At 39.5% G+C, this 25,484-nt stretch overlaps 1 protein-coding gene across 1 annotated transcript in view; it reads right to left on the reverse strand.

Annotated features, from left to right (window-relative positions):
- The window catches only part of ZNF879 (zinc finger protein 879), a 51,211-nt gene that overhangs the window by 24,330 nt on the left and 1,397 nt on the right, over nt 1–25,484 (reverse strand). Inside the window, 4 exon segments of the mRNA XM_068536543.1 lie at nt 16,142–16,149; nt 16,492–18,030; nt 22,143–22,238; nt 22,693–22,819. Of these exon segments, the coding sequence (XP_068392644.1) occupies nt 16,142–16,149; nt 16,492–18,030; nt 22,143–22,238; nt 22,693–22,819 (1,770 nt within the window).

Genomic DNA, 25,484 nt, shown 5'->3' on the forward strand with positions numbered 1-25,484 from the left:
ACTATGACTATAAATCAATAAACACCAAGTCCTATGTATCTTTTCCCCACAAGATAAATTATATGCTGCATGGAAATAGAAGAGTATAAGGAATATTTATAAAATCTGCAAATATCCTGTTTTTTCCAAAAATTGTTTATTTGCTATTTGATTTTTCTAATGGACAGCAGAGAGAAATTCACCTCTGAGGACTGTTAATGAGGAAAGAAGTTGATATTGAATATTACCACTGAACTGATTCAAATGGGGTAATGAGACCTGTGATTGGGTCACCTCGGGGTCTCTAAGAGACTTAATCAAAAGGGTTAGATACTGAATTAGTGGTCCACAAAAACCGGCTCTGAGTTGCAAACATACTTCTCTACATCTTCCTTTAGCTAAAATCAAGTCAGTCTCTCCAGCTTGGGAGTATGGGAAAGCTCAGACAGTGAAAGCTGGGTTTTGCTTTGCACTGCATTTTGCTGGTTTTATATTTTGGTTTCCTGAAACACCCATCTTCTTGTAATTAAAGAATCAAAGTAAAGTCTAGCCTAGTGAGGAGATATGTACCAAATTTGGCAGGTCCTAAAATAATGCTGCTGCTGCTGTTACTAATGGTAGTGACAGCCAGCATTTACTGAGATTTAATATGTACTGTGAGCTGTTCTTAGCACCTTACATATACTTTCTTAGAGCATGTTAACTGTATAGACTGTTTTGTCAGGGTTCAAAAGTCAGCTGTACTACCTTGATTAAGTTACTTGCTTCTCTGTGCCTCAGTTTCCTCATGTGTAAAATGCAGATATTAGCTGTCCTCTTGTAAGGATTAAATGAGGCATGTGTATTACTAACCACACTTACAAATGAGGAAATGAGGCACAGGGGGAGAAAATAATTTGCCCAGTCACATCTCTAGCCTGCATGTGAACTCATAAAATCAACTTCCAGAGTCCACATTTTTAACCTGTGGGCTACCACTACGTTTTAGAAAAGCAGCCAGCGACAAACAGAAGGAAAGGAAGCTGGTATTGGGGGCAAGATGGGACTTCCATGTGGAAATATTGCATAAGAGTTTGGGAATGACAGACTGGATCTTTAGGAAAAAGTTCAGGCCTGGGGAGAGAGATTTGAGAAAGATCCTCAGAAAAGTGAGGGTTAAGTAATGAAAACAGATCTCAAAAGGGGACGACCAAAAAAACAAGAGCTCAGGAGGCGAGTCTGAAATAGCAGGGAAAAAACAATCATAGAAGGAGATAGAGGCATCAGTCAGATAGACGAGAGGGACATTTGGATGGTTTAACATCACAGTTGCACTAGACAGAGGAACTCCCAAGAAAGAGGGAGCCCTCTGTCCTCCCCAGTGCCAGTCTCAGAGCCCAGGCCACGTTGAACTCCTTCTGTGATGCCCATCAGGTATCAGTCCTGACCTTTAGTATTAGCTCAAAATAACTCCACTTCTTGAATCTCTTCCCTGAATCTTCTTGGACATTCATTCCTAAGATCAGGACCAAAAACTCCCTGAAGACAGAAATAACAACTTTCCTCTTTGTACCCCCAGTGCCCTACACAGTATCCTGTACGTTGTCATGCTCAACAAATATCTGTTGAGGGTGTCTCTTTTGGCCCTTCCATGGCTTTGCTCCAAGGGACACTATATCATCTGTGAAGATAAAGACTCCCTAATACTCCACACTCCTCACCAAGCACTTATCCTATCTGGAAGCCTATGTTCAGAGCTGACTCAATCTTTGGTCATGAAGTGACTTTGGGGTGAATTAAGAGTGACCTCTGTCGGGGGACAGAGGATGCGCATTCCTCAGCAACCCCTTGATAAGGCCAGGACCATGGGAAAGACCTATCAGGCTCTGGATTCTCAATAGTTTTCACTGGAAAGCAAAGTACCTGGACAAAGAATGGAAATATGTCCACCATCTCTGAACACAGAAGGCAATTCATTAAAAAGACAAAATTTACTTACTGTCATCTGAGCAGGCAGCAAATCCACAGCCATTCTTTCCTTCTTAGTTTTCCTGTCAAGGGAGAGCAGAGTGCTTGACAAGGTAGGTCTGCAGAGAGAAAAAGGTACTGTGAAGAACTCTGGTGTCAAGGGATGGCTTGGAGAAAGGAAGTTACAACCACCCATAATGTCCATCAGGTCCCTACAAAGCCACCCCACATAAATGATGCAAACCAAGTGTGTGCCTACTAAGCCAATGAAGTTCTAAGACAATTTGCCGACCTCCACCTCCTCCTTGTATTAACCATACTTCTAATTTCCATAAACTGATGCTTTAACATCCATCTGGGATCTATTAGCTACATCTGAGCAAATTGTGACTCACCACAGATTTCTGGAGTCCTTAAGATAGCTTTAAACTACACAGACAGTCACAGCGAGCGTGAGATTCCTGGGCTCCCACTTTCAAACATAGCTGGCCAATCCTAAGCCCATTTGCCCTGCCTCACCCTTTCCTTCCTGAAGAAACCACAATAAAGGAACTTGCCCACATGTGCCCTCTCTTTCTCTGCGGAATGACCAACGCAGGCGCTCCTGAGTGGCTCCTTCCTGGAGTGCTGTGTTCTTCCTAGGGAACTCTCACACAATGCACGCCATATTGGTTGCCACTCCTAAACACAAATTCCACAGGTGCCACCTCTTGCAGCATCCACAGCTCCAAATAGTCCTTTGCTCTTCATATACAAACCCCAACAGGGAAAGCAAGGTAAGAGGAGCAGCCAGACAACTGTCAGAGAAGAGCCGTGGCCACAGCTGCCTACATTGGCCGCCTAAGTTTGCAGCGGGTTCTACAGGTATAGCACCTGGCATGAAAGCTCAACAAGCTGAGTATGCTGTGTAAACTCAGCCAGGGGATGGAAGCTGCTGTACAAGTATCATAGTTACTCTATGATGCACATCTTCTGCCCACCAGGAATCTTGCATGCTTTACATGTATTATTTAATCCTCACAACGACTCTAAAAAGTATTGCTACTCCGTATTACGGATGTGAGGAAGACTGAGAACCAGGGAGTCTAGTGACTTGTCCAAAGAAACAAAACTGGTAAGTAGTAGAGGCAAAAAGTGATCATGGTATGAGTCCAAGGCCCCAATTAAATGTAGCAAATTATCTGTTCACTCTGTGCCTCATTTTCTTCATCTGTAAAACGGGGACCTACCTGTTATCTGAGGATGAAATGAGTTAATTCATCCAAGGCGCCAGACTAGTGCCTGGCACACATAAAGTCTCCATAGGCATTAGCTATTGTTTTCATTGTCTGTGTCATTTAGAAGTCTCAGAAAAGCCAGCCACAAAAGACCCCCACTGACAGCAGTCCCGGGCCCGCCCCAGCTCACCTGGAAGGGGCGCTCCCTCCCCGCGAGTCTGTGGGGTAGTGGGGTGGGGAGGGAGGGAGCGACGCCCTCGAAGCACCGTGGCTCGGGCCTTATAGACAGCCTCCAGACCCACCCGCCCGTGGCGTCTCCCTGGTGCCCCCGCGCGCGTCCCCGCCCGGCCCGCACACTTGCCAGCCCAGACGGTCACAGGCGCTGGCTCCGACCGCCACCCGAAAGAGGCAACCGGGAGATTCTCAGTCCCACGCACGGTGCCCTAGCAGTGCCGGGATCACCCGCGCCAAAAGCCCCAGAAAAGCCGCGAGCCGTCCCCACCGCCCCGCGAACCCAGGAGAACTACGACTCCCGGCATGCCTCTGGCCCCGCGCCGACTACACTTCCCAGGGGGCGCCGCTGGCGCCGGCCACTTCCGAGAGGTGAAAGTTCTCGGCTCTGGGGAACTCTTGGTCCCACGCTGTCCGCAGGGGCCGCTTTGCGAGGGAGCGTTCACGGGACGACTGAGGGGGGTGGTCTCCTCCAAGAGCTCGTTGCCTAAATCAGCATGCTGACTTGTTTTGTTAGGCAGGCAAAAATTATTTGAATAAAAACCCTGAATTTTGACGCCTTTAAGATCAGTGCGTCGTAGCGCCCACCAGCTAGTTTTGATTATTTTAAATTATTTTAATGTGTACCCAGCGGATAGTGTATGTATAGGTACGTTTAAGAATAATAAAATTAACACCCACATACCCAACACTCTGCTTACAAAAGAGAACTTGATCAGAATTTTGGAAGACTTGTCCATGATGCTCCCCATTTTTCTAAATTTTGTTAAACATTCCCTTCATTAGCCTGATGAGTAGTAGGTCATATTGATACAAACCAGGGTTCTTGGCCTTCCCCAACCAATAGAAATTGACAAAAGGCCAGACAAGAAATTCAGGCAAGGCTTTATTGGGGCCCCTGCTGCAGCAGGGGGGAGCAAGAACAAGTAACAGGTTTCCTTGCTCACTTCCTGGGTGGGGGGAGGGGTAGCTTGTTCGTTATATGGGGTGAGGGTAGGGGTGTGTCCAGAGGTCCAGCGGGAGGGGTGGCTTAGGTGGTTTGCCCACCCCTTAGTTGGTGTTGTGTGCAGGGGACATGGGCAGTACCCTGCTTTTGCTCTGGGCTCTTCAAAAGTGGCAGTTGGGTTTTTTGGTCTCGTTATATCTTCTGTCCAGAATTTGTTCCAATGCAAGCAGTTATTTTTAGTCCCATATAGTTTCTTTGTATTTTGTTGCTGGAGGAGAGGTGTGTCCAGGTGCAAGCATTGCAGCGCTACAGCAAAAGGTCCCAGTCCCAGTCTGTCTCAATACGTATGTGTCCCTAAAACAGTTAGTGTTTACTTTTGCAAGGTGTTTGATATTTATATAAACAGAATCTGCTATATGTTCCTCTGTGACTTACATGCTCAACATGAACACTTATTAGGTTCACCTATCTTGATGTATGAAAACTTCATTTTCACTGTTGTATGATTCCATTATTCATTCATTGAACAAAGAAAAGTATATTTAACACCTGTCTTGCGCCTGGCATTGTTGTAGGTGCTAGAAATAGACCAGTAAATAAACCTGGCAAAACCTCTGCATTCATGCAGCTTAAATTCTCATGGCAGAGAAAGAAGAAAAATAATAACAAAAATAACTCAGCCACAAAAAAGAATGAAATAATGCCATTTGCAGCAACATGGATAGACCTAGAGATTATTATACTAAGTGAAGTAAGTCAGGCAGAGAAAAACAAATACCATATGATATCATTTATATGTGGAATCTAAAAAATGATACAAATGAATTTATTTACAAAACAGAAACAGATTCACAGACACAGAAAACAAATTTATGGTTACCAAAGGGAAAAGGGGTGGAGGAGGGATAAATTAGAAGTTTGGGATTAGCAGATACAAACTACTATATATAAAATAAACAACAAGGTCCTACTGTATAACACAGGGAACTATATTCAATATTGTGTAATAAACTATAAGGGAAAATAATCTGAAAAAGAATATGTATAGCTGCATAGCTGAATCACTTTGTTGTACACCAGAAACTAACACAACATTGTAAATCAACTATACGTCAATAAAGTAAATAAATAAATAAATAAATAAATAAATAAATAGTATGTGTTTGGAAAGTGATGAGTACTAACAAGAACAAGAAAGGGGAATAGGAACCTTGGTGGGAGAGGAATTTTACAATTTTACACAAAGTGATTACGAAACATTTGACCAGCAAGGTGACATTTGAAGAAGGACCTGCAGAAGATGAGAAGTGAGCCAAGCTAAATATCTGGGGTAAGGCTTTCTGATAGACTAACAAGCAGATGCCCTGAGGTGGGAGCATGCCTGGCCTGTTCAAGGAACAATAAGGAAAACAGAAATAAGGAGGGAAAGAGAAATAGGGGATCAGCGGCAAGAGGACTAGAATTTATAGGCTCTTATTTGTCATTATGTCACTGGATTTTACTCTCAAGAGAATGCCCTGGGCACTGGAGAGACATACTCTTATGTCCATTTTTTTTAGTGATCATGCTGACTGCTGTGCTGAGAATAAACTAAAAGTTCAAAGGAAGAAGTAGAGAGACTAGGACTAGTTAGAAGGCTATTGTGGTAAATCTGTGAGAGAAAACAGCAGTTTGGACTGAGTAGAAGTTATGAGAAGTGGTTGGAAAAAGTAAAAATTCAAAATATGGAAAAGATGAGGATGTTAAGAACATTGGAATATAATGTTTTTCAACTATGAATTATATATATTCCTTTTAAATAGTCCTGGTAATATTACACTTTAAAAAAATATTCTTTATGTTCTGTTTTTCTGGTTATAAAAATTAAGAATTAGCTTATCTCTTGACTTCCTTTTGTTGACCTAAAACAAATAGACTGCCAGTTTTTTCTCCAGAAAAAATGTGTTTATTCAGGATTAGCAAAGAATTGCAATTTGGGATCTGTAAACATGGTTGTGCAAGTCCTCAGCAAAAATGGAGAGGAGAACTTTTTTATAGATGGGAAAACGAAGTTGAGAGGGCTATAAAGAAAGAGTCCATGGCTTTTTCATTGGCTGAGTCCTGACAGACTCTCATTGGCTGGGTTCCTTCCAGGAAAGAAGGGGAAGTCTTTCCTTTTCCTGTTGGGCTCTTCCTGTTGTAGGGGTGAGAGCACCCCCTTCTAGTCTCCCATTTCTATTTAATTGAGGTTTCTGTTTATTAATTTCTTACACTTTATACTTTAAACCAAATGCAATTTTATTTTCTGTCCCATTTAAAATTTTTAAAACTATGAGCTAATAGGCCTATCTAATTTTAGTACTTCCATATTCCATTTTCTCTCTCAACTATGAATTTTGGCAATTTCCTTGAGTTTTATAATTTATATTTATTTGTAATTAAATTTATATTTAATCTGTTTCTCTGTTGACCATGTCTATACCATCACTTCCTTAATTTTCTCTTTTGGTCTTGACATTTCTGGGTTTTTTTCACATTGTCACAGCCTAGTTTTTTTTTTGTTTGTTTGTTTGTTTTTTAAAGATTTCTGCTGCAGGTATCAGAAAAATCCTATTCAACTGGCTGAAGAACTAAGAACTTTTTTTTTTTATTTTAATGATTTTTTTTTAAACTTTTTGGGTTTTATTTATTTATTTATTTATTTATGGCTGTGTTGGGTCTTCGTTTCTGTGCGAGGGCTTTCTCTAGTTGCGGCAAGTGGGGGCCACTCTTCATCGTGGTGCGCAGGCCTGTCATTATCGCGGCCTCTCTTGTTGCGGAGCACAGGCTCCAGACGCGCATGCTCAGTAATTGTGGCTCACGGGCCTAGTTGCTCCGTGGCATGTGGGATCTTCCCAGACCAGGGCTCGAACCCGTGTCCCCTGCATTGGCAGGCAGATTCTCAACCACTGCGCCACCAGGGAAGCCCACAGCCTAGTTTTTATCTGCGTCCTCTCAGTTATTCCATGGGCCTCTTTTACTTAGTTTTCTGGAGATATCTGAGGCCAATTTGATTTTTCTTCTCTTGTAGGTAATCTTCTTCTGTTTATTTATTTCTCTACATTGACTTTTATAAATCCCCCCCCCCTTTATTTCCTGTATCTTTAAGTATTTCTATTTTTTCCCCCTGTATCTAGCAATTGGTTTTTTCCATTATTATTGTCTGGGACACAAAGAAAGGATAAGATTCTGTCCTATTTTTTTCTGCTTTCTTCATTGGCAACATATTAAACTGTTATTCTTGATGTCTGGCTTTCATGACAGTGTGCAAACATCACATTTAATTCTTTGTCCTTTCCTCCATTTTCTGGGAGGAATCTTCAAATTTATCTTCCAAGCTTACAGAATCCAATTTATAAAGTGACTATCCTTCCACTTTCTCTTTCTAATGTACTTTATTCTTTTAAAAGAAATGACCATCTACTTTGTTTGAAAAAATGTCTGCACTGCATACGATATCCATGAAATAGTAAGAAACCCAATATCCTGACCTAGCAGGTTCCTTGGGTCCATTGTGGTGTAACTGAAGGTGGACTATTTTTTCCCTTCCTTCCTCCCTCCCTTCCTCCCTTCTTCCCTTCCTTTTCTGTACAATGGGGAAATAAAAAGAATAATTTTAGAAAAGGAAAAATGGGAATTGTTCCCAACTATTCAAAATTTGAAAGGCTAAATTGAAGTATATGCATAGTGTTTAAAATTAAATTACAGCTCCTCTTCCATCTTATTCTCTTAATCAGCTGATGATCTTAACAACATCAATCCCTGTGTACATGTGGAATTGAGGCTGATGGACTGGCTAGATTGGGGGGACACAAGGGTGTATATTGTTTAAAATGCCATCCAGATACTACTGCAAACCTGAGTGATAGAAACATGCAATAAGTTATTTATATCTTCCTGTCCTGTATGAACTCTTAGAAGTTTAAACGATTTTTGTACAAACACATTTAAGAATGATTGCAAATATTTATTTAGAAAAAATAATCCCACTGACCTAAGTGAAGAAATGTGCAGGCTGGATTGTATTGAAAAACAGGAATCCAAGGTGTAATTCTATCCTGGTCTTTCCATCACAACTTTTATGGGGTGAGTCATGAAAACCTACAATTTTTTATTGTGTATAATCTATTTGCTTGAAAGAAACTGAAGCTTTGCTAGCTTGTTTTCCTTTGCCCATATCTTGCTACTGAAGCAGAGATCACAAAGCAAATGTTGGAGCACTGGCAGCTTTTAGACTTCTTGCCACAGGCATGACAAGGGTTTGCTCTGTTACAGAAACAACAAACTTTTTTGGATATGGCACATAAGCACTTAAAGAATATTGTTGGAATAAAGAGAAATAAAAATCAGGTAGAAATTCTGTGGAAATTGGATAACAAAAATGTTTCTTCAGGTAATTCTTGGAGGTGAGGTAGCAATGGTGGCATAATCTAAAACTCCCATCATATCCTTTAAAAAAACAATAAAGGATATGCAACAGAAAAGAGAAGAGGTAGTGGTGTTCCTAAAATTGATATAAAACCACTACCAGAAAGAGAAAGTACAGGCTATGTGTGAAAATATGCAAAAGTTTACGGTATATAAGAGAACTACATATAAGTAAGTGCTTAAAAGTACATGCAGGATATATAAACAACTTCCATAGCTCAATAACAACAACAACAAAACAATGCAATTCAAAAATGGGCCGGGGACTTCCCTGGTGGTCCAGTGGGTAAGACTCTGCGCTCCTAATGCAGGGGGCCTGGGTTCCATCCCTGGTCAGGGAACTAGATCCCACATGCATGCTGCAACTAAGAGTTCGCATGCCGCAACTAAGAAGACCACATGCTGCAACTAAAAAATATCCTGCATGCTGCAACGAAGATCCTGTGTGCCGCAACTAAGACCCAGCGCAGTCATAATTAATTAATTAATTAAAATAATTAAATGGTTAAAAAAACCAAAAAACAAAAATGGGCTAAGGTTTTAAATAGACAGCTCTCCACATAAGATATACAAATGGCCAATAAGCATATTAAAAGATGCTCAATATCCCTAGTCATTAGAGGAACACAAATCATAACCACAATGAGATACCACTTCACACCTGTTAGAATGGCTATTATATAAAAAAAAAAATAGCAAGTGTTAACAAGTGTTGGTGAAGATGTAGAAGAATCCACATTCAAACTAGAACCCTTGTACATTGCTGATGAGAATGTAAAATGCTGCAGCCGCTGTGGAAAACAGTTTGACGGTGTCTTATAAAGGTTAATATCCACTTCTCAAATGACGATGCAATCCCACACTCTTAGGTATTTACCTGAGGAGAAACTTAATGTTCACACAAAAACCTGTATGCAATTGTTTGTAGCAGCTTTATTCATAACTTCCAAAAATCGGAAATAACCCAAATGTTCCTCAAGTGGAGAATGGATAAACAAACTGTGGTACATTCATATAATGGAATACCACCCAGCAATTAAAAGGTGCAAAATACTGATACAACAACATGGGGGAATCTCAAATGTACTAGCCTAAGAAAAAGCAGCCAGACATACGATACTCTATAAAGGCAAAACTGTAGGGAAAGTAATTGAAAGCAAACAGAGTCAAACAGATACTTGTATGCCAGCGTTCATGGCAGCATTATTTACAATAGCCAAAAGGTGGAAGCAACTCAAATGTCCATTGACAGATGAATGGATAAACAAAATGTGGTCTATACATACAGTGGAATTTTATTCAGCCTTTAAAAAAGGAAGGAAATTCTGATAACATGCTACAACGTGGATGAAACTTTAAGACATTACCCTAAGTGAAATAAGCCAAACACAAAAAGAAATATATTGTATGATTCCACTTATATGAACTAGCTAGAAAAGGCAAATTCTTGGAGACAGAACGTTGAATAGAGGTTACCAAGGGCTGGGGGAAGGGGAAAATGGAGAGTTACTCCTTAATGAGTACAGAGTTTCTGTTTGAGATGATGAAAAAGTTCTAGAAATAGATTTTGGTGATGGTTACACCCACATTGTGAACGCACTCAATGCTACTGTACACTTTAAAATGGTTAAATGATACATTTTAAGCTATAAATATTTTACAAAAAATTTTTTAAGTACATGCAGGATGCAAGGAGGCATTAGTGGGAAGGTAATGCTTCGGGGGAAGATTGTTAACAGAAAATAGAGGTGTGGAAACCTTGCTTCAAGGGGGAAAGTAGCAAGAGGAGGAAATATAAGATACTGCAGAAGAAAAAGAGAAAATCCCCCCACTTATTTTTGACCCCACAATTCTTCTCCCCAACCCTCAAGTCATCTAGTTAATAAATCATACTTTGCTACACAGAAAGAAGTAGGTGTACTTGAATTACAAATCTTGTACACAATTCCAAGCTTGTTGTGACAGAAAGGACACAGATACCAGCTTGCAGGGAATCTCAGAGGCCAAGTCTGCGACAATTTCAGCCTCAAAATAAATAATGATATTAGCAGATTACAGTCCATTGAATAAAATAAGAAACTGTGCTTCCAGAGTCATAGAAACAAATAGAAGATAAAACTCTTCCCTAAAGTAGAAAGCCAATTAATAAGTGTAGAAGGAATGATGGAATCAGAAAATTTCCATTTGGAAACCATTATAATAACAATTGATTACAGCAAGTGCCATCAATAGATGCTAAAACTAGTGAAGGGGAGTCTGACCAGTAAAAATATATATGCATACACTCTAGGATTTCCTCTCAAGATACTAAAGATTACGATGAGAAAAACGGTAACTTTACAGTGGGAAATTAGGCAGATACCACCTTAACCAACAGAGCAATGTTAAATTTCCCAGGAATAGGTTAACTCAACATCACAAGACTCCTAATGTGATAATATAATGTACTGAGACGAATACAATATTACTTTGGTGACTTTCTTACCAAAAAGCAAAATCTAATCATGAGGAAACATTTGACAAATTCAATGGAGCGACAGCTGAGAAATAAAATGATCTATTCATTTCACAGATTTCTTCATGAGAAAACATCTGTTTGATAATGGAACCCAAAGCGCTTGAAAAGATGAATGAATATTTTAAATAATTTAATCACTTTGAACACTGTAAATATATCAGGCATGTCAATTATCACAAAAATTAAAGTATATTTTGCTTTTTCAGGCTGCTTTGAAAATGTTCTATTAAGAAGCTATGAAAATGGACATTTTCCTTTTCTGCCTAGATTCTGAACAAGTCTCTGAGAGTAAGAGAAATTAGGCAAAGAAAAACCTATCGACAGCTTAATGATGATTGTTACTCCTTTGCCTTGTTCTCTTATGATGCACATGTTTTGGTTTACTACATTTCCTTACTTGTGATAGGAACCAATATTCTTTTCCTCTGGTGATCTAGGGAGATGAATGAGAAGGGGAAGATGCAGACAGGAGGGAGATGTTGATGGTTCTGTTAATGAGACACATTTAAATTTAACAGTGGCCTGAAGAATGTTAATCACTTTGGGATAGCCCTTGGTACAACATCTGAGGTCATTACATCTTAAACTTTATCCTAAACTTTATCCTTAAACTATTTGTTCCTTAAACTTTATCTTAAACTACATGCTCACTTTATCCAGGGTGATCAGGCATGAAGATGTCTGCTTTATTCTCTCTCAAATCACCCAGTACAGTGTTGGACCAAAAATTTATACTTAATTTTTACGGACATACACACTGGCCATCATTCTAGCTGGCCTGGGCAGCCTCTTCTTGACAAGGGAGCCTCTTTCAGGCATCAAGCAAGCGGAGGAACTCTCTGCTCCTTCCCAAGTCATTTCCTTGCCTCACACCCTGAGGTAATTACCATCCAGAATTTTGTGTTTATGTGGTAGCTAGTCACAAAATATGGTCACCCAATGAACTATGCCCCCTGGTATTAATGCCCTTCTATAATCTTCTCCCCTTGAATCTGGGCCAAATCTGTGAATCATTTTTGATCAATAATATTCAGCAGAATTAATGTTGTGACTTCCAAAACTGAGTTATAATATTTGCCACTTCTACCTAGGTCTCTCAGAATGCTTGCTCTAGGGACACTCCCTCTCAGAAACAAGCCACCTTTCTGTGAGAAGCCCAAGCCACACAGAAGCCCAACCATGCTCCCACCTGGCAGTCATCAACAACGGCCCGCCATCTTGGGTATCAAGCCCAGTTGTGCCTTTAGCCCCAGCTGCCACTTGAACGCAAACACATTAGACACTCTAAGTAAGAATTGCCCAGCTGAGCCCAAACGTGGAACCAAGACAGATATTAATAACTTGTTTTTTAAACCAGTAAATTTTGGGGAGAGTTGTTACACAGTAGCGGATAATGTGGACCATGAACAACGAAATGGAGTTACGTATGTCAAAGGGATCTAAAATGGAGCCAGGAGGCCATTAAGGAAGTAGAACTTACACACATCCACCCCCAGATGCAATATAAACTTTTGACACAGCCATCCTGAGACCATCTGGAACTTTTTTTTTAAATGGAACTTGTTTTCTTTTCTCCCTAGAGACCACAGCTTAGCAAGCAATCTGCTGTTCCCAAGTGACTGAATGCCACCAATCGTAGTTCTGTAAAAATAACGTGTATATAATGCTACTGGGATGTTTTTGTCTGTTGCTTTTATAAACCCTAGCCATTTTTTATTTCCCTCGGAACATATTTGAGTTGCTGCTAGAATCTGTGCCTCTCGAGTTGCAATTCTTAGGACCTCAAACAAACTCTTTTTTCTTATTTGCAGTCTTCTGCATTGGGGGTTGACAATAACTAAAATACCATCTCATCCAATCACTTGCTGTTTTTTATGATCTTCACCACATGTACATATCACTTAGTATAAACTTAATTTTGCAAAAAATGATATACCACATGTAGTTTCCTATGACTTTAGAATTCAGCATGTTTTACAATTCATCAAAGTTTTGTATATAGCTTTGGTTCATCAATTTTCATTGCTGTTTACTGTGTTAATACTCTAAAATGTATCCATTCTCCTACTAATGGACATTCAGACTACTTCCAAATATTTGCTATTATGATCAGTATAAATGTCTTTACACATAATTCTTGGTGCTCATCTGCAAACATTTATCTAGCATGTATAGGTGCCTGTGTATTACAACAAGCAGGTGTTCAACTTTGCAAGATGTCATGACCTGTATCAATTTATACTCCCACTAGTAGAGTATGAATGCCAGTTATTCCACATACATTCCAAAACTCAGTATTGTCATACATCTTATATTTGCTCATGTGTACTTTAAGATCATGCCTGTGGTCCTAATTTACATTTTTAAACTAATGAAGTTAAGTATCTTTTCATGTTTTTGGAAATTTGTATTTCCTCTTCTGTGAAATATGTAGTCATGTATTCAGATCACTTTTTTCTATTAAGTTTTTCTTTTTAATTGATCCATACAAATTATTCAGAATTTCCAGAAAACATATTGGGCATGCTGTGGAAAGATTTCCTTCTGTTTTGTGTCTTGATTTTTCCTTTTTGGTATATTTTGATAAGTATAAGTTCCTTATTTCAATGTGAGCAAATAATATAAACATTTTATATAGCTTATTTGTATCCTATTTAAAAAATTCTTCCCCATCTTGTGGTCATAAAGTTATTCCTTACATATTTTTCCAAAATCATATAACTCTTGATATGGTGAGGGTAGGCATCCATTTTTTTTTTCTATGTGCATGAACCATTTCTGCTTCTTAGAACCATTATTGGGTAGTTCATTCTTTCCCCATACTCGTCATGTCATGAATACTTCTAACCTTTTATCATTTTTTTCAGCAGGTTTTTTGGTAAATACCTTTTTATCCGGTTAGAAAGTTCCTTTCTACTGCTGCTTGGCTAAAAGTTTTTATCATGAGTAGGTACTGAGTATTTTGGGTTTTTTCCTACATGTATTGAGATGAACATATGGACTTCTGTTAATATTAAGGTAGTGCACAGCATCTGTAAGTTTCCTAATGTTAAAATAACCCATGCATTCCCATGAAAAATCTGTATTTATCATGTGTTAACTATGTTTAGGTACTTTGGTTTACATTTGCTAACGCTTTGTTTAGGATTTTTACATTTCTGCTGATAGATGATATTGGCCTGCAATTTTTCTGTCTTGTATTTTCCTTGTCTGATTTTGGTGCTGGGTTATATTAGAATCATCATGCTTATATATTATCTCCTCTGAAAGATCCTGCAAAAGACTTAATCTGTTACAGTCAAGTTTGATAGACCTCGCCTTAAAAATAACTAGGCTTAATATTTTGTGTGATTTTATTTAGATTTAATTTTTTGATGATTTTAGGACTATTGATACTTAGGGAATGCTGTGGTCTGAATGTTTGTGTCCCCTCAAAATTTATGTTGAAATTCAACCCCAAAGGTGATGATGGTATTAGGAAGTGGGTCATTGGGTGATGATGATCATGAGGGTACCTCTCTCATGAATAGATCAATGACCTTATAAAAGAGGCCCCTGACAGCTCCCTCACCATGTGAGCACACAGTGAGAAGTCACCAGAAATGAACCAGGAAGAGGGTTAACGACAATACAGCCATGCTGGTTCCTTGATCTTGGACTTCCCAGCCATAATCACAAGAAATAAATTTCTGTTGTTTATAAGCTACCCAGTCTCTGGTATTTTGGTATAGCACTCCAAACTAAGATAGGGAAGTTATGTGTTTCCTAGGAATTTTCCTTAGGTAGAGAATTTAAAAGAATGGTTGTTGGGAAAGAGACATTGCGGGTAGAGTACTAAATGACCCAGAAGAGTTTGTTCCTCACAAGTCTGAAACAGTGAGACTGATCAGTCCCAGGAGGCAAAGCTGAATTCACCGATTTTTGCTTTGCTTAATCCCCACTCCAAATAATAACATTTTGGAATTTTTGTTTTGTTTTGTTTTAGCACCTTGGCAAATAGAAAAAAACTAACAGTTTTTAAAATGAAATGAGTATTCCTGTCCTTAACTGCTTGTCTACTCCTGATAAAATTGGCAAAACTGGATGTTAACCTCTGAACTTCTGTGAAGCTCAACAATTTTAGTATGACTTGTTTTTAGCTTGCTCAAATTATTGTTCACATTTTAGAAATGCTTTACTGGGATAAATAACTTGTTAAGGGACATAGCCCATTTCTTGGAGGAAAAAGCATCTGAACTTAAGAGCCTGAATTTTTGTCTAGTGGCCCTGAGACTGTGGGAGGGAGAGAGGATCATCTGATGGAGGTGAAGGTAGAATGTAAGAGTGAAAGTTATCCTGTTCACTTGACCTCCTAGGAGGACAACCCAAGTTCCATGTTGTTCCTGGGCCTTACTCGTGGCTGGTAACCAGAGCACTCAAGGAAGCAGGCACAACCTGGGGGCCAAGAGTCATACTCCCTATGGCTACATTGCAAGATGATTTTTAACAACATTTATCAGTAAATTAACTTGCAAAAGCAGTAGTTATCTAAACAACCTCTAATTCTCAACTTAATACAGCAAAGGTAATCACCTTATGAGAAAAACAAGTGAAATACCATGCCTTGTGTGATTTGAAATCATGTGACTTTAGATCTGATTCAGAGTTTGGAATAGTTGGGGAGAAAACTCACAGGACTTGCACCTGTGGTTTACAGAGTGATTCTATTTTCAGGTGAATGGCTTAGGAAGCAGGGGAGAAATAACTCAAAAGTTTTAACAACCACCAAGTACAGAAGTTGCTTTTAAACTCTTACAAAAACAAATTTTAGTGACAGTGAGGTAGCTCCAGGTCACCTGCTTACATTTCCTTTCCAACACATTCTTCTTAGTACAACTGGCTTGAGTAACACTCAATTGCAGTTTCAAAAAAATAGAATCCTAGATTAATCTGAAGTTTGGATTTTATGGCTGCACTTTTCCATAAATCAACATGCTTCCCAGTGATGCCTGTGAAAGCTGGTGGCTGTTTTCATACATCACTAGAAAGAAAATAAAATACTAACCCTTTGATCTGACAAATTTTCTATTTTATAGTCAGTAATAACTTAAGAATATATGAAAAAAACTTCTTATAGAAGCTTTCCTAATATTCCTAAGGTTATCTTGCATCATAAAGTCTCTGATGTTTGATGAGGTCTAAATTCTGAAGTTTAATGTACAATTAACTAATCTTCATGATTTTCTCCCCAAGATGAATTCTTTGATATTTCATGTGGAATTAACTTCAGTTGGAAGGTTTTTCCCCCATGCATTTAACTTATAGTTTTTCTCCAGTATGAGTCCTCTGATGATTTGTAAGGGACGAGCTCTGACTGAAAGCTTTCCCACATTCTTTACATTTATAAGGCTTTTCTCCTGTATGAATTCTCATATGTGTCATAAGGGATGAACTCTGTCTAAAGGCTTTCCCACATACTTTACAGTTATATGGTTTCTCTCCAGTATGAATTCTCTGGTGCTGAATGAGAGCTGAGCTTTGGTTGAAGGCTTTTTCACAGTCATTACATTTATAAGGTTTCTCTCCAGTATGAATTTTTCGATGAGTATTAACTGCTGAGTGGGAACTGAAGGCTTTTCCACATTCCTTACAGTTATATGGTTTCTCTCCAGTATGGATTCTGTTGTGTATATTAAGCCGTGAAATCCAGGAGAAAGCTTTCCCACATTCATTACATTTGTAAGGTTTTTCTCCAGTATGAATTCTTTGATGTTGTATAAGAGCTGAGCTTTGGCTGAAGGCTTTCCCACATTCTTTACAGGCATAAGGTTTCTCACCAGTGTGAATTCTCTGATGTATAATAAGAGCTGAGTGGTAACTAAATACTTTTCCACACTCATTACAATTAAAGGGTTTCTCTCCAGTATGAATTCTATGGTGTCTACTTAGCCGCGATATTGAAGTAAAGGCTTTCCCACACTGACTACATTCATACGGTTTCTCTCCAGTATGAATTCTATGATGCTGAATAAGAGATGAGCACTGGCTAAAGGCTCTCCCACATTCATTACACTTATAGGGCTTTTCTCCAGTATGAATTCGCTGGTGATTATTAAGGGATGAACTACCTTTAAATGTTTTTCCACATTCATTACATTTATAGGGTCTCTCTCCAGTATGCATTCTCTGATGTCCAATGAGAGATGTAGTGAAACTGAAGGCTTTTCCACATTCACTACATATATAAGGCTTCTCTCCAGTATGAACTCTCAGGTGCTGAGTTAGAGATGAGCTTTGGCTAAAAGCTTTCCTACATTCCTTACATTTATAGAGCTTCTCTCCAGTATGGATTCTCTGATGTTTACTCAGAGAAGAACTGTGGAGGAAGATTTTCCCGCAGATACTACACTTGTAACACTTACGCACTGTGTTGATTCCCAGCTGTTTAAATAGAACTGAATACTGCTGTGAACAGGGTTTCCTTCCTCTGGAAACAATTCTGGGTTTTCTAATAAGTGATAATTTTAGATCAAAATTTTTCCCAAGGTCAATACCTGTAAAGTTCTTCTCCTTCATACAGGTTTTCTTGATGGTAACTAAGACTTCCCTCAAAGGTCTGTTCTTTTTGCCTTGCTGATTCTCTAGTTTTTCCTCATTTATGTAGATTTCTCCCAACTTGAAGTCAAAAGGACCATCACCTATGAGTTGATTCATTACTTCCTGATTTTCTTCTTCAGAAACTGTGGTTTCAAACAAGCTCTCCCATCCTAAAATAAATGAAACATGTAAGTCTCTCGTGCACTGAGAATAAAGAAAAATGACATCAACATATACAAGGATGGCTAACAAATGTATCCTGGGAGTCCTTAGAAAAGGATGAAAAAAGAAGAGCAAGAGAAAGAAGCAGGATGGAACATGTGCCTGGGTGGGAAAGGGTCTTAAGAAACCTATGTGTGGGCAGGCTAAGGAACTGAGAGGGCAGCTCTTCCAGTAGAGCCAGGCCTGATCTAGTAACAAAGCAGAGGTCAGCACGGTATACAGCATTTCTGTGTACAGCAGGTTGTACTGTTATTCAGCTTCATCTCCCAGGTCAGCCACCAGTGTACTCAAGCCAAATCCAAGAGAAAACTGCAGAGGGGCTACAAACAAAAAGTGGAAGAAGCACTGCCCTTAAAAAGCTCTTTGAAACACCAGACCTCAGCTACTGAACTTCTGGGACTCATTGGAGTGCTGTGCATAATGTTGTAATGAACTTCACTGACTCAATCAGACAGTATCTACTGAGTATCCACTATGTATTACCATGCAAAGGTCAAGACTCAGGGTTAACGGGGAACATGCCAGATAAGAGTCCAATTTTCACAAGGTTTACATTCTAGTAGCCAACACTGACAATAACCAAGTAACCAAATAAAGTATTGGGAGTAATGAGAACTGTAAGAAAATAAACAAAAACAAGGCAATGTGTAGTATGAGTGAACAACCTGATATTTTAAACTGGGTGATGAGGAAATAAAATTAAGCATGAGATCTAAATAACACACAAGAGCTGGCCATGAAAAAATGTGGGTATAAAGATGATTCCACCCAGAAAGAAGAGCCATTACAAAGGCACTAAGGCAGGAGTAAGCTTCGTGTGTTTGCAGATAAAGAACCAGTGTGGCCTAGGCAAGAAGGAACTGGGGGAGAGTGCTACAAGGGGAGGAAATGAGGTGGGCAGGGGCCACATCATGTGGCATCTTGTAAGATATAGGAATGTGTTTGGAATTTCTTCTAAGGATCACTGGGGGATGGTTGTGTGACAAATGGGCTGTAATTGGGGGCAGAGGAAAACAGAACAAAGACAGGTATAGAGCAGCCAATTAGGAGGCTGCCGCAGTCTTCCTGGAGGAAGGTGATGGCAGTCTGCACTGGCACGGTCGTAGAATCAGGCACACTGGCATATTTTAAAGGCAGAGATGACAGGTATGTTCACCTATGAATAGGGGGTACAGAATAAGTGAGAAGACTCAAGAATGAGGACACCTAGCTTTTGGCTTGGGGAACCCAATGGAGATGGGTGCCATATAGGAAATACTGGGAGAAGACTACATTTTTGAAAATGATTTTCTGTCTACCTTTTTGATCACTTAGGATACAGTGCAAGAAATGGGATCACTGATTCAAAAGAAATGAATGTACCTTATGGAAGAGCTTTCACTTTCTTAACTAAAAAGGAAATATATAATCATTGTAAGAAAAATTAAGAAAATACAGAAAACTAAAAATGAAAATACAATTCACCCATAAACACATCATACAAAATAATCACTGCTATATGTGGAATTCAGCTCACCAAAATTTTTCTGTATATAAAGAAAACATTTTTACTTAAAAAATTAAAGTGGTTAAAACTTCCCCCTCCCCCACTTCACTTAAAAAAAAAATCATGAACTCTCTCCATGTCCATAAATGTAGGCTGACATCATCATTTTGATGGCTGCATAATATTCCACTACATGAATATATCATATTTAATAAATCCCCTCTGGAGTCATTTAGCTTTAGTTACTCCTAGTAATGCCTCATGTTATAACAAACATTCTTTTACACTATCTTTGCAACTTTGCACAATTATGGAATTATTTTCTTAAGATAAATTTCTAAGCCTGGGATTGATTTTAATAAAGCCAGAAAGACTTCCAATCAAAATCCCACTAAAGATACTGCTTATTGCTCAGAACAGTAGCAAAACACTGGATGTGTATTTCTTAACCTTTGGTAATATTCCCTATTAAAGAGAAAAATGGTATCTCATTGCTTTAGTTTGAATTTCACTGATGTATAATAAAGTTGAGTAGTTTTTCAATAAATCTTTTTAATCATAATGCTCATGCCTTTGTGCTATAATTATTCAGACCTTCTCCCCCTTATATTTACTTTCGTATTCCATAGCCATGACAGCAATATTAATAGGGAAAAATGGGAAACTAAAATTTCCAAAAGGAAGATCGTTTAATAAAATATGGCTTAACAATACACTAGAGTTCTTTCAATGAAGTAGACCTCTATTCAATGATGGCTAAATAACTGAATGACATTCATAATTAAAAACAGACTCAAGAACAATATGTATAATCAATCTGTTTCTCTGCGTGCTTGTGTCTTTCTCTCTCATGTACAAACACACTCAAACAAATATTCACAGTTTGAAAAGATAAATAGTAAAATATTAACAATGGCTCAGCACAGTTGGTAAAATGTCAAGTGAATCTCCTTTTTTTGCTCCTCTGTCTTTTTTTTACAATACCATGCACACCTTAAACAAATTTAAAATAATTAATTTTTTTTAATGCTTGCAAAAGAAGAACACAGTCAATTTGAAACTAATGATTCCTTTGCCAACTAGAAAGCTCACAGCCAAATTTGAAACTCATCCTTGGCTACCATCCTGGTTCTTACAACAGATACATTTATTTTCTACAGTTTTGATTGAATTTTTATTTTATTATATTGTTATTCTTATAGTCAGGCTTCTCCAATTGTCCATGGAATATGGCAGAATATATTTCAGTATGTGGTAGAAAAAAGATCCCTGAACTGAAAAAACACTTGGGTCTTCAAAGCAAAGGGCCCCGTGAATGCCGAATAATATTAAGAACAAAAACAAAAAAGCCAAACCTCCTTGATATAACTTAATGAAACTTCTGAATTCCAAAGACAAAGAGAATATCTTATAATATTCTAGACAGAAGACAAAAAAGGGGGAAAAGTTTTTCTATACAGGAAATAGAGGGGAAAAAAACTCCAGAGGACTTTTAATCAACAATACAGTGCCCCAACACAGTGGAGCAAAGTCTGAACAATTCTTGGGAATAAAAACTGATGCTAGAATTCTAGATCCCAAACATAATTCCCACAGGAGAGGTAAAAGAATTGGTATTAGACATGCACAAATACAGCACACATGAACCTTTCTGAAAACATTACTCAGTAAATATTCTAGTCAAACCAAAGCAAAAAATCTGAAGACAGAGTTCATGAATAGAAACACAAGACTGAACTGACATAGAAAGGCTATCTCTTGCTATCAAGAGAAATAAATTCTGGACAAGCAGCAAAACTCAAAAAGCAAGCCATCCTCTGGTGTCAGAAACAAAGACAAAATTCAAAGTAGAACAGAAAGCAAGAGCTTATGATTCAGCAACCCACAGGGATTTTAGAGACTGAGAGATATGTCTTAGCAGCAAGGGTCTGGAACATAATAGTTTAAAATTTTTCCCACAAAAGAATTAGGAAAAAGGCATGTTGAACATCTGCAAACCTTCTGCCCGAATTCAGTAATTGTTACCATTTTGCTAACCTTGCTTTCTCTCTCTTGCATAGTACATAAATATACATGCATCTTTTCTTTGTTTAGTTTTTTCTTTTTTTGTATTTTTTTTAGCTGAAACGTGTAAAAAGTTGCAGATAAGTCAAAGCAAAAACCCAAGATGGGACAATGAGGAATGCATTGTAGTGACAAAAGGTTTGTTCAGACCATAAAAAGAAAATAATTTAAGAAAATAATCAATCCAGTAAAAGCAAGAAAAAAGGGGGAAGATATGAATCACAAACCTTTACACATTACATACTGCATTACATATTCTGCATTCAAATTACAAAGGACATATGACAAAAGTGCAACCCATACTGGAAGAATTCAACTCTCCCTCTGAGCCTGCTGTACCAAGTACTCAAAAAGGTCAAGTAAGGATATGCCCTTCCCAGCATTTCTCACCTGGCCTGGCACATCAAGGAGGGCCTTGGTCAGTATCTCCTGAGTGCAGCCTCCTCACTGATCAGCAAAGCCCAAGCAGTCAGAAGATGCTATACCCATTTCCCAATTACTGTCACTCACCTAGACATGTGCTTTGAGAAACTCCATTTTCCACCATCCAGGGGTCTTCCCCTTGCTCTAACTGGAGGATAACTTTTGGTTTGGAAAACAGAATCCCTGTTCATGAGCAAGAAAGAGAATGAATCCATGGTGCAGACATGAGTGGCCAGTCTGACACTCAGATCCAGCCCCAGAGTCTGGGACAGAGGGACAGTTGAGAGGAAAGAGATTTGTTCTGAGAAGGGCTTAAAATTGGGCTCCCAGAGGATGGCCAGGAGGTGGTCTCAGGAAGAAAGTTAGGGCTCTGGCTGTGCACTCCTCTAAGCTGGAACCTCCTGTGAGGCCCAGAGGGACAGAGTTCAGGGGGCAGAAGACAGGAAAAGCACAGAGAGGATGCCCATCACCAACTCTACCAAGCCGAGACTTGTCCTGGCGGCCAAGGGCAATAGCAACCGCTACTTTCTGAGTCCACCTGTGGGCTGAACCTGGCCATGCCCTCCAAATGTCCTCCTTGGAGAGGGCACCAAGGTGCTCCCCCAGCAGATTCTACATCACAAGGAAAGGTCCTTACCCAGCGAGAACAGAGTGCTGTAGTTCTCCAGCATCACCTCCTGGTACAAGGTTCTCTGCGCAGAGTCCAGATGCAACCACTCATCCCGGCTGAAGAACACAGCCACATCCCTGAATGTCACAGACTCCTGGAACAGAAACCCACTCTTGCTCACCCAGGACCATGCCCTCTGTGGGATGACTGGGCAGCAACACTGTCACCACTCTAGGCTCTGAGCATTTCAGGCTGAATGCTTCCTGACCACCCCTCAATTACTGATCACATATATATTTGTCACCTACCTACTGTCAGTGACGCACTGTGTTCCCAGAAAAATGAAACACAGCAGCCAAACAAGGTAAAGCACTTGAAATAATTAAATAAAATCAGAATGACGGAAACACTGAACTCTAGACATGGACGTGTACAATCACCTAGACCAAAATCATTTTACAGGTGAGACATGAGAATTGGGTTTTAGAAGGTTTTAGAGCCTCCAGTACACTCACTCAAGGAGGAATAGGTGTGCTTGGATTCTGTCGTCACCGTGGGCCATCTGTGTCCCGGGAGAGAGGACACTGACAGCCACAGTAAGGTAGGCTCGGAGAATGCCCCAGGCATGGCTTTCCCAGGAGCGGGCCCAGCGTGGTGGGCTGCACAATCTTTGAAGAGCCAAGTGAGAAGGCTGCAGTTGGGACTCTCTCTCCCCACCCCATAAGTCTTTGTTCTACCTCTCTCTGATACCAAGCAGGACCCTGTGGGGCCCTCCTGTATACAAAGAGCCTTTCCATGTCCCCCTTTCTTGTTTGTTGGAAAAGGGCTTCAGCTTCCTAGACCTTCCTGAACACCAAAGAGCATATTCAAACAGTTGCTAATCAGGGAAGTGAGGGAATGCAAAAACAAAGGAACAGACAAACAAAGGAAACTGTTTCTGTTGTCAAGAAACAACAGTGCAGCCAAAAAGCAGGGTCCTGGTTCCTGCTCAAGGGACATACATAACAATATATCTTTGAGTTCTTCTGCAGGAACTAAGGCCCCCATCCACGTAGAGAATGTTACTTAAGGCTGAGCGCAAGAGTCCTGGAACACTGCCCTGTTACCTCACCACCAACCAATCAGAAGAAAGTCACACACTCTGCAGCCCTCACCCCAAATTTTCCCTAAAAAAACTTATCCCTGAAAACAGTCAGGGAGTTCAAGTTTTTTTTAACACAAGCCATCCGTTCTCCGTGCTTGGCCCTGCAATAAACCTTTTCCACTCCAAACTCTGACGCTTTGGTTAGTTATGCCTCACTGTGCATCAAGGACACGAACTTGCCTTCAGTAACATCTCCCACTTCACTGCATCACAAGTCACCTCTTTTAAAGTAGTGGCCCCTTTCTTTTATTATTAAGAATCTTTTTTTTTTAAAGCAAATTAGGAATAAGCAAAAGAAAAAGGAATGTTAATCTAACTTTCTACCACCAGAAACAAGGTTTATTAACTTCTTGCTGTATGTCCTTTCAGACTTTTACATGATAATATGGCTCTAAATTTAAACAAAAATAAAATGTTACACAGGTAACTTTATCCAGCAACATTTTTTATTTGCTGCCCAGCATCTCACTGTATAGATTACTTATAGATTATTAGATGGTTTACTTAACTAATCTACTGGTGGGCATTTAGGTAACTAATCTACTGGTGGGCATTTAGGTTGTTTCCATTTTTGTAACCCTAAATATTCTGGATTGAGCATCCCTGCACATCACAAAAAAGCGTGCAAAGCCTATTTCCTTAGGACACATTTCTAGAGGCAGAAATACTTCCACACTTTCTCTTTATCCCCAAAACCCAGAAAGGAGATCACAAGGCCAGGGATGTTCTCTGACTGATAAGGGCAAAAACAAATTAAAACTAAGAGGCTGCTGGAAATAAGTGAGAAGACTCCCACCGCAATCTCCATTTTCTTTCTGAATTTCTTTCTTCGTCCTTACCAAATGTATGTAAATCTTTTTAATAGCTAAATAAACCATCTGTCAGTCTCACAACTCAGGACTGTTTCCTCAAGGACCTGGTAACCATTTCTTTGAATGCGCCAACATTCCCAGTTCCTGGGAGGAAATGGGCCTAACTTGTCACCTGACAAATTTCCAAATTGCAAAATTGGGTTATAGCACTTAGCTATGCAAGAGTGAGTTTTCTGTCTTTGCACTCTCTTTAGTGGATTGCCTGTGATGCACATTACATTCTGGCTTAATGTTTATTCAATAATAAAAGTGTTTTCTTTCTCTTCTACCTTTGTGGAAAGGTTTCCTGGGTTGGGAAGACATTATGTTTTTAATTATAGTTCCCCAAGTGAAAGGGCAAAGAAGGGAAAAAAATCACTGTGAACCAGATGCTTCCCACCTCAGGGAAGGCTCACTTCCCGAATCTGTCCCCGCAAACCACTGCCCAAATTGCGACTTCTTTTCCTTTCACCATCTGTACAAGCCTAATCCTGCTTGCATGTGCAAAATCGCACAATAGGAGGGAGTATCCCTGACCACACCTGCTGACTCAGAGATCTTCTTTCTAGGATCTTCTTAGAAACTCACCTGGACCCTTACCAGGTATTACTGGAGTAGACTGGTTCTCAGTACCTTGAGGATAGAGACCTTCCTCTTCGATTTCCTAGCGTTATGGAAAGATCTGACTCCCCCATGTCTCTGCCCTCCCCAAGGCAAAACAGACCTGGATCCCACACAAAGCTCTGGGTGTGGCACTGGCATGGGACCTGTGAGCCCATTCATTGCCTAGTCAACAAGCACCAACTGTTACGTAGAAAATTCAC

This window comes from Eschrichtius robustus, chromosome 2 (genome assembly GCF_028021215.1).
Source record: "Eschrichtius robustus isolate mEscRob2 chromosome 2, mEscRob2.pri, whole genome shotgun sequence".
NCBI classification, from domain to species: domain Eukaryota; kingdom Metazoa; phylum Chordata; class Mammalia; order Artiodactyla; family Eschrichtiidae; genus Eschrichtius; species Eschrichtius robustus.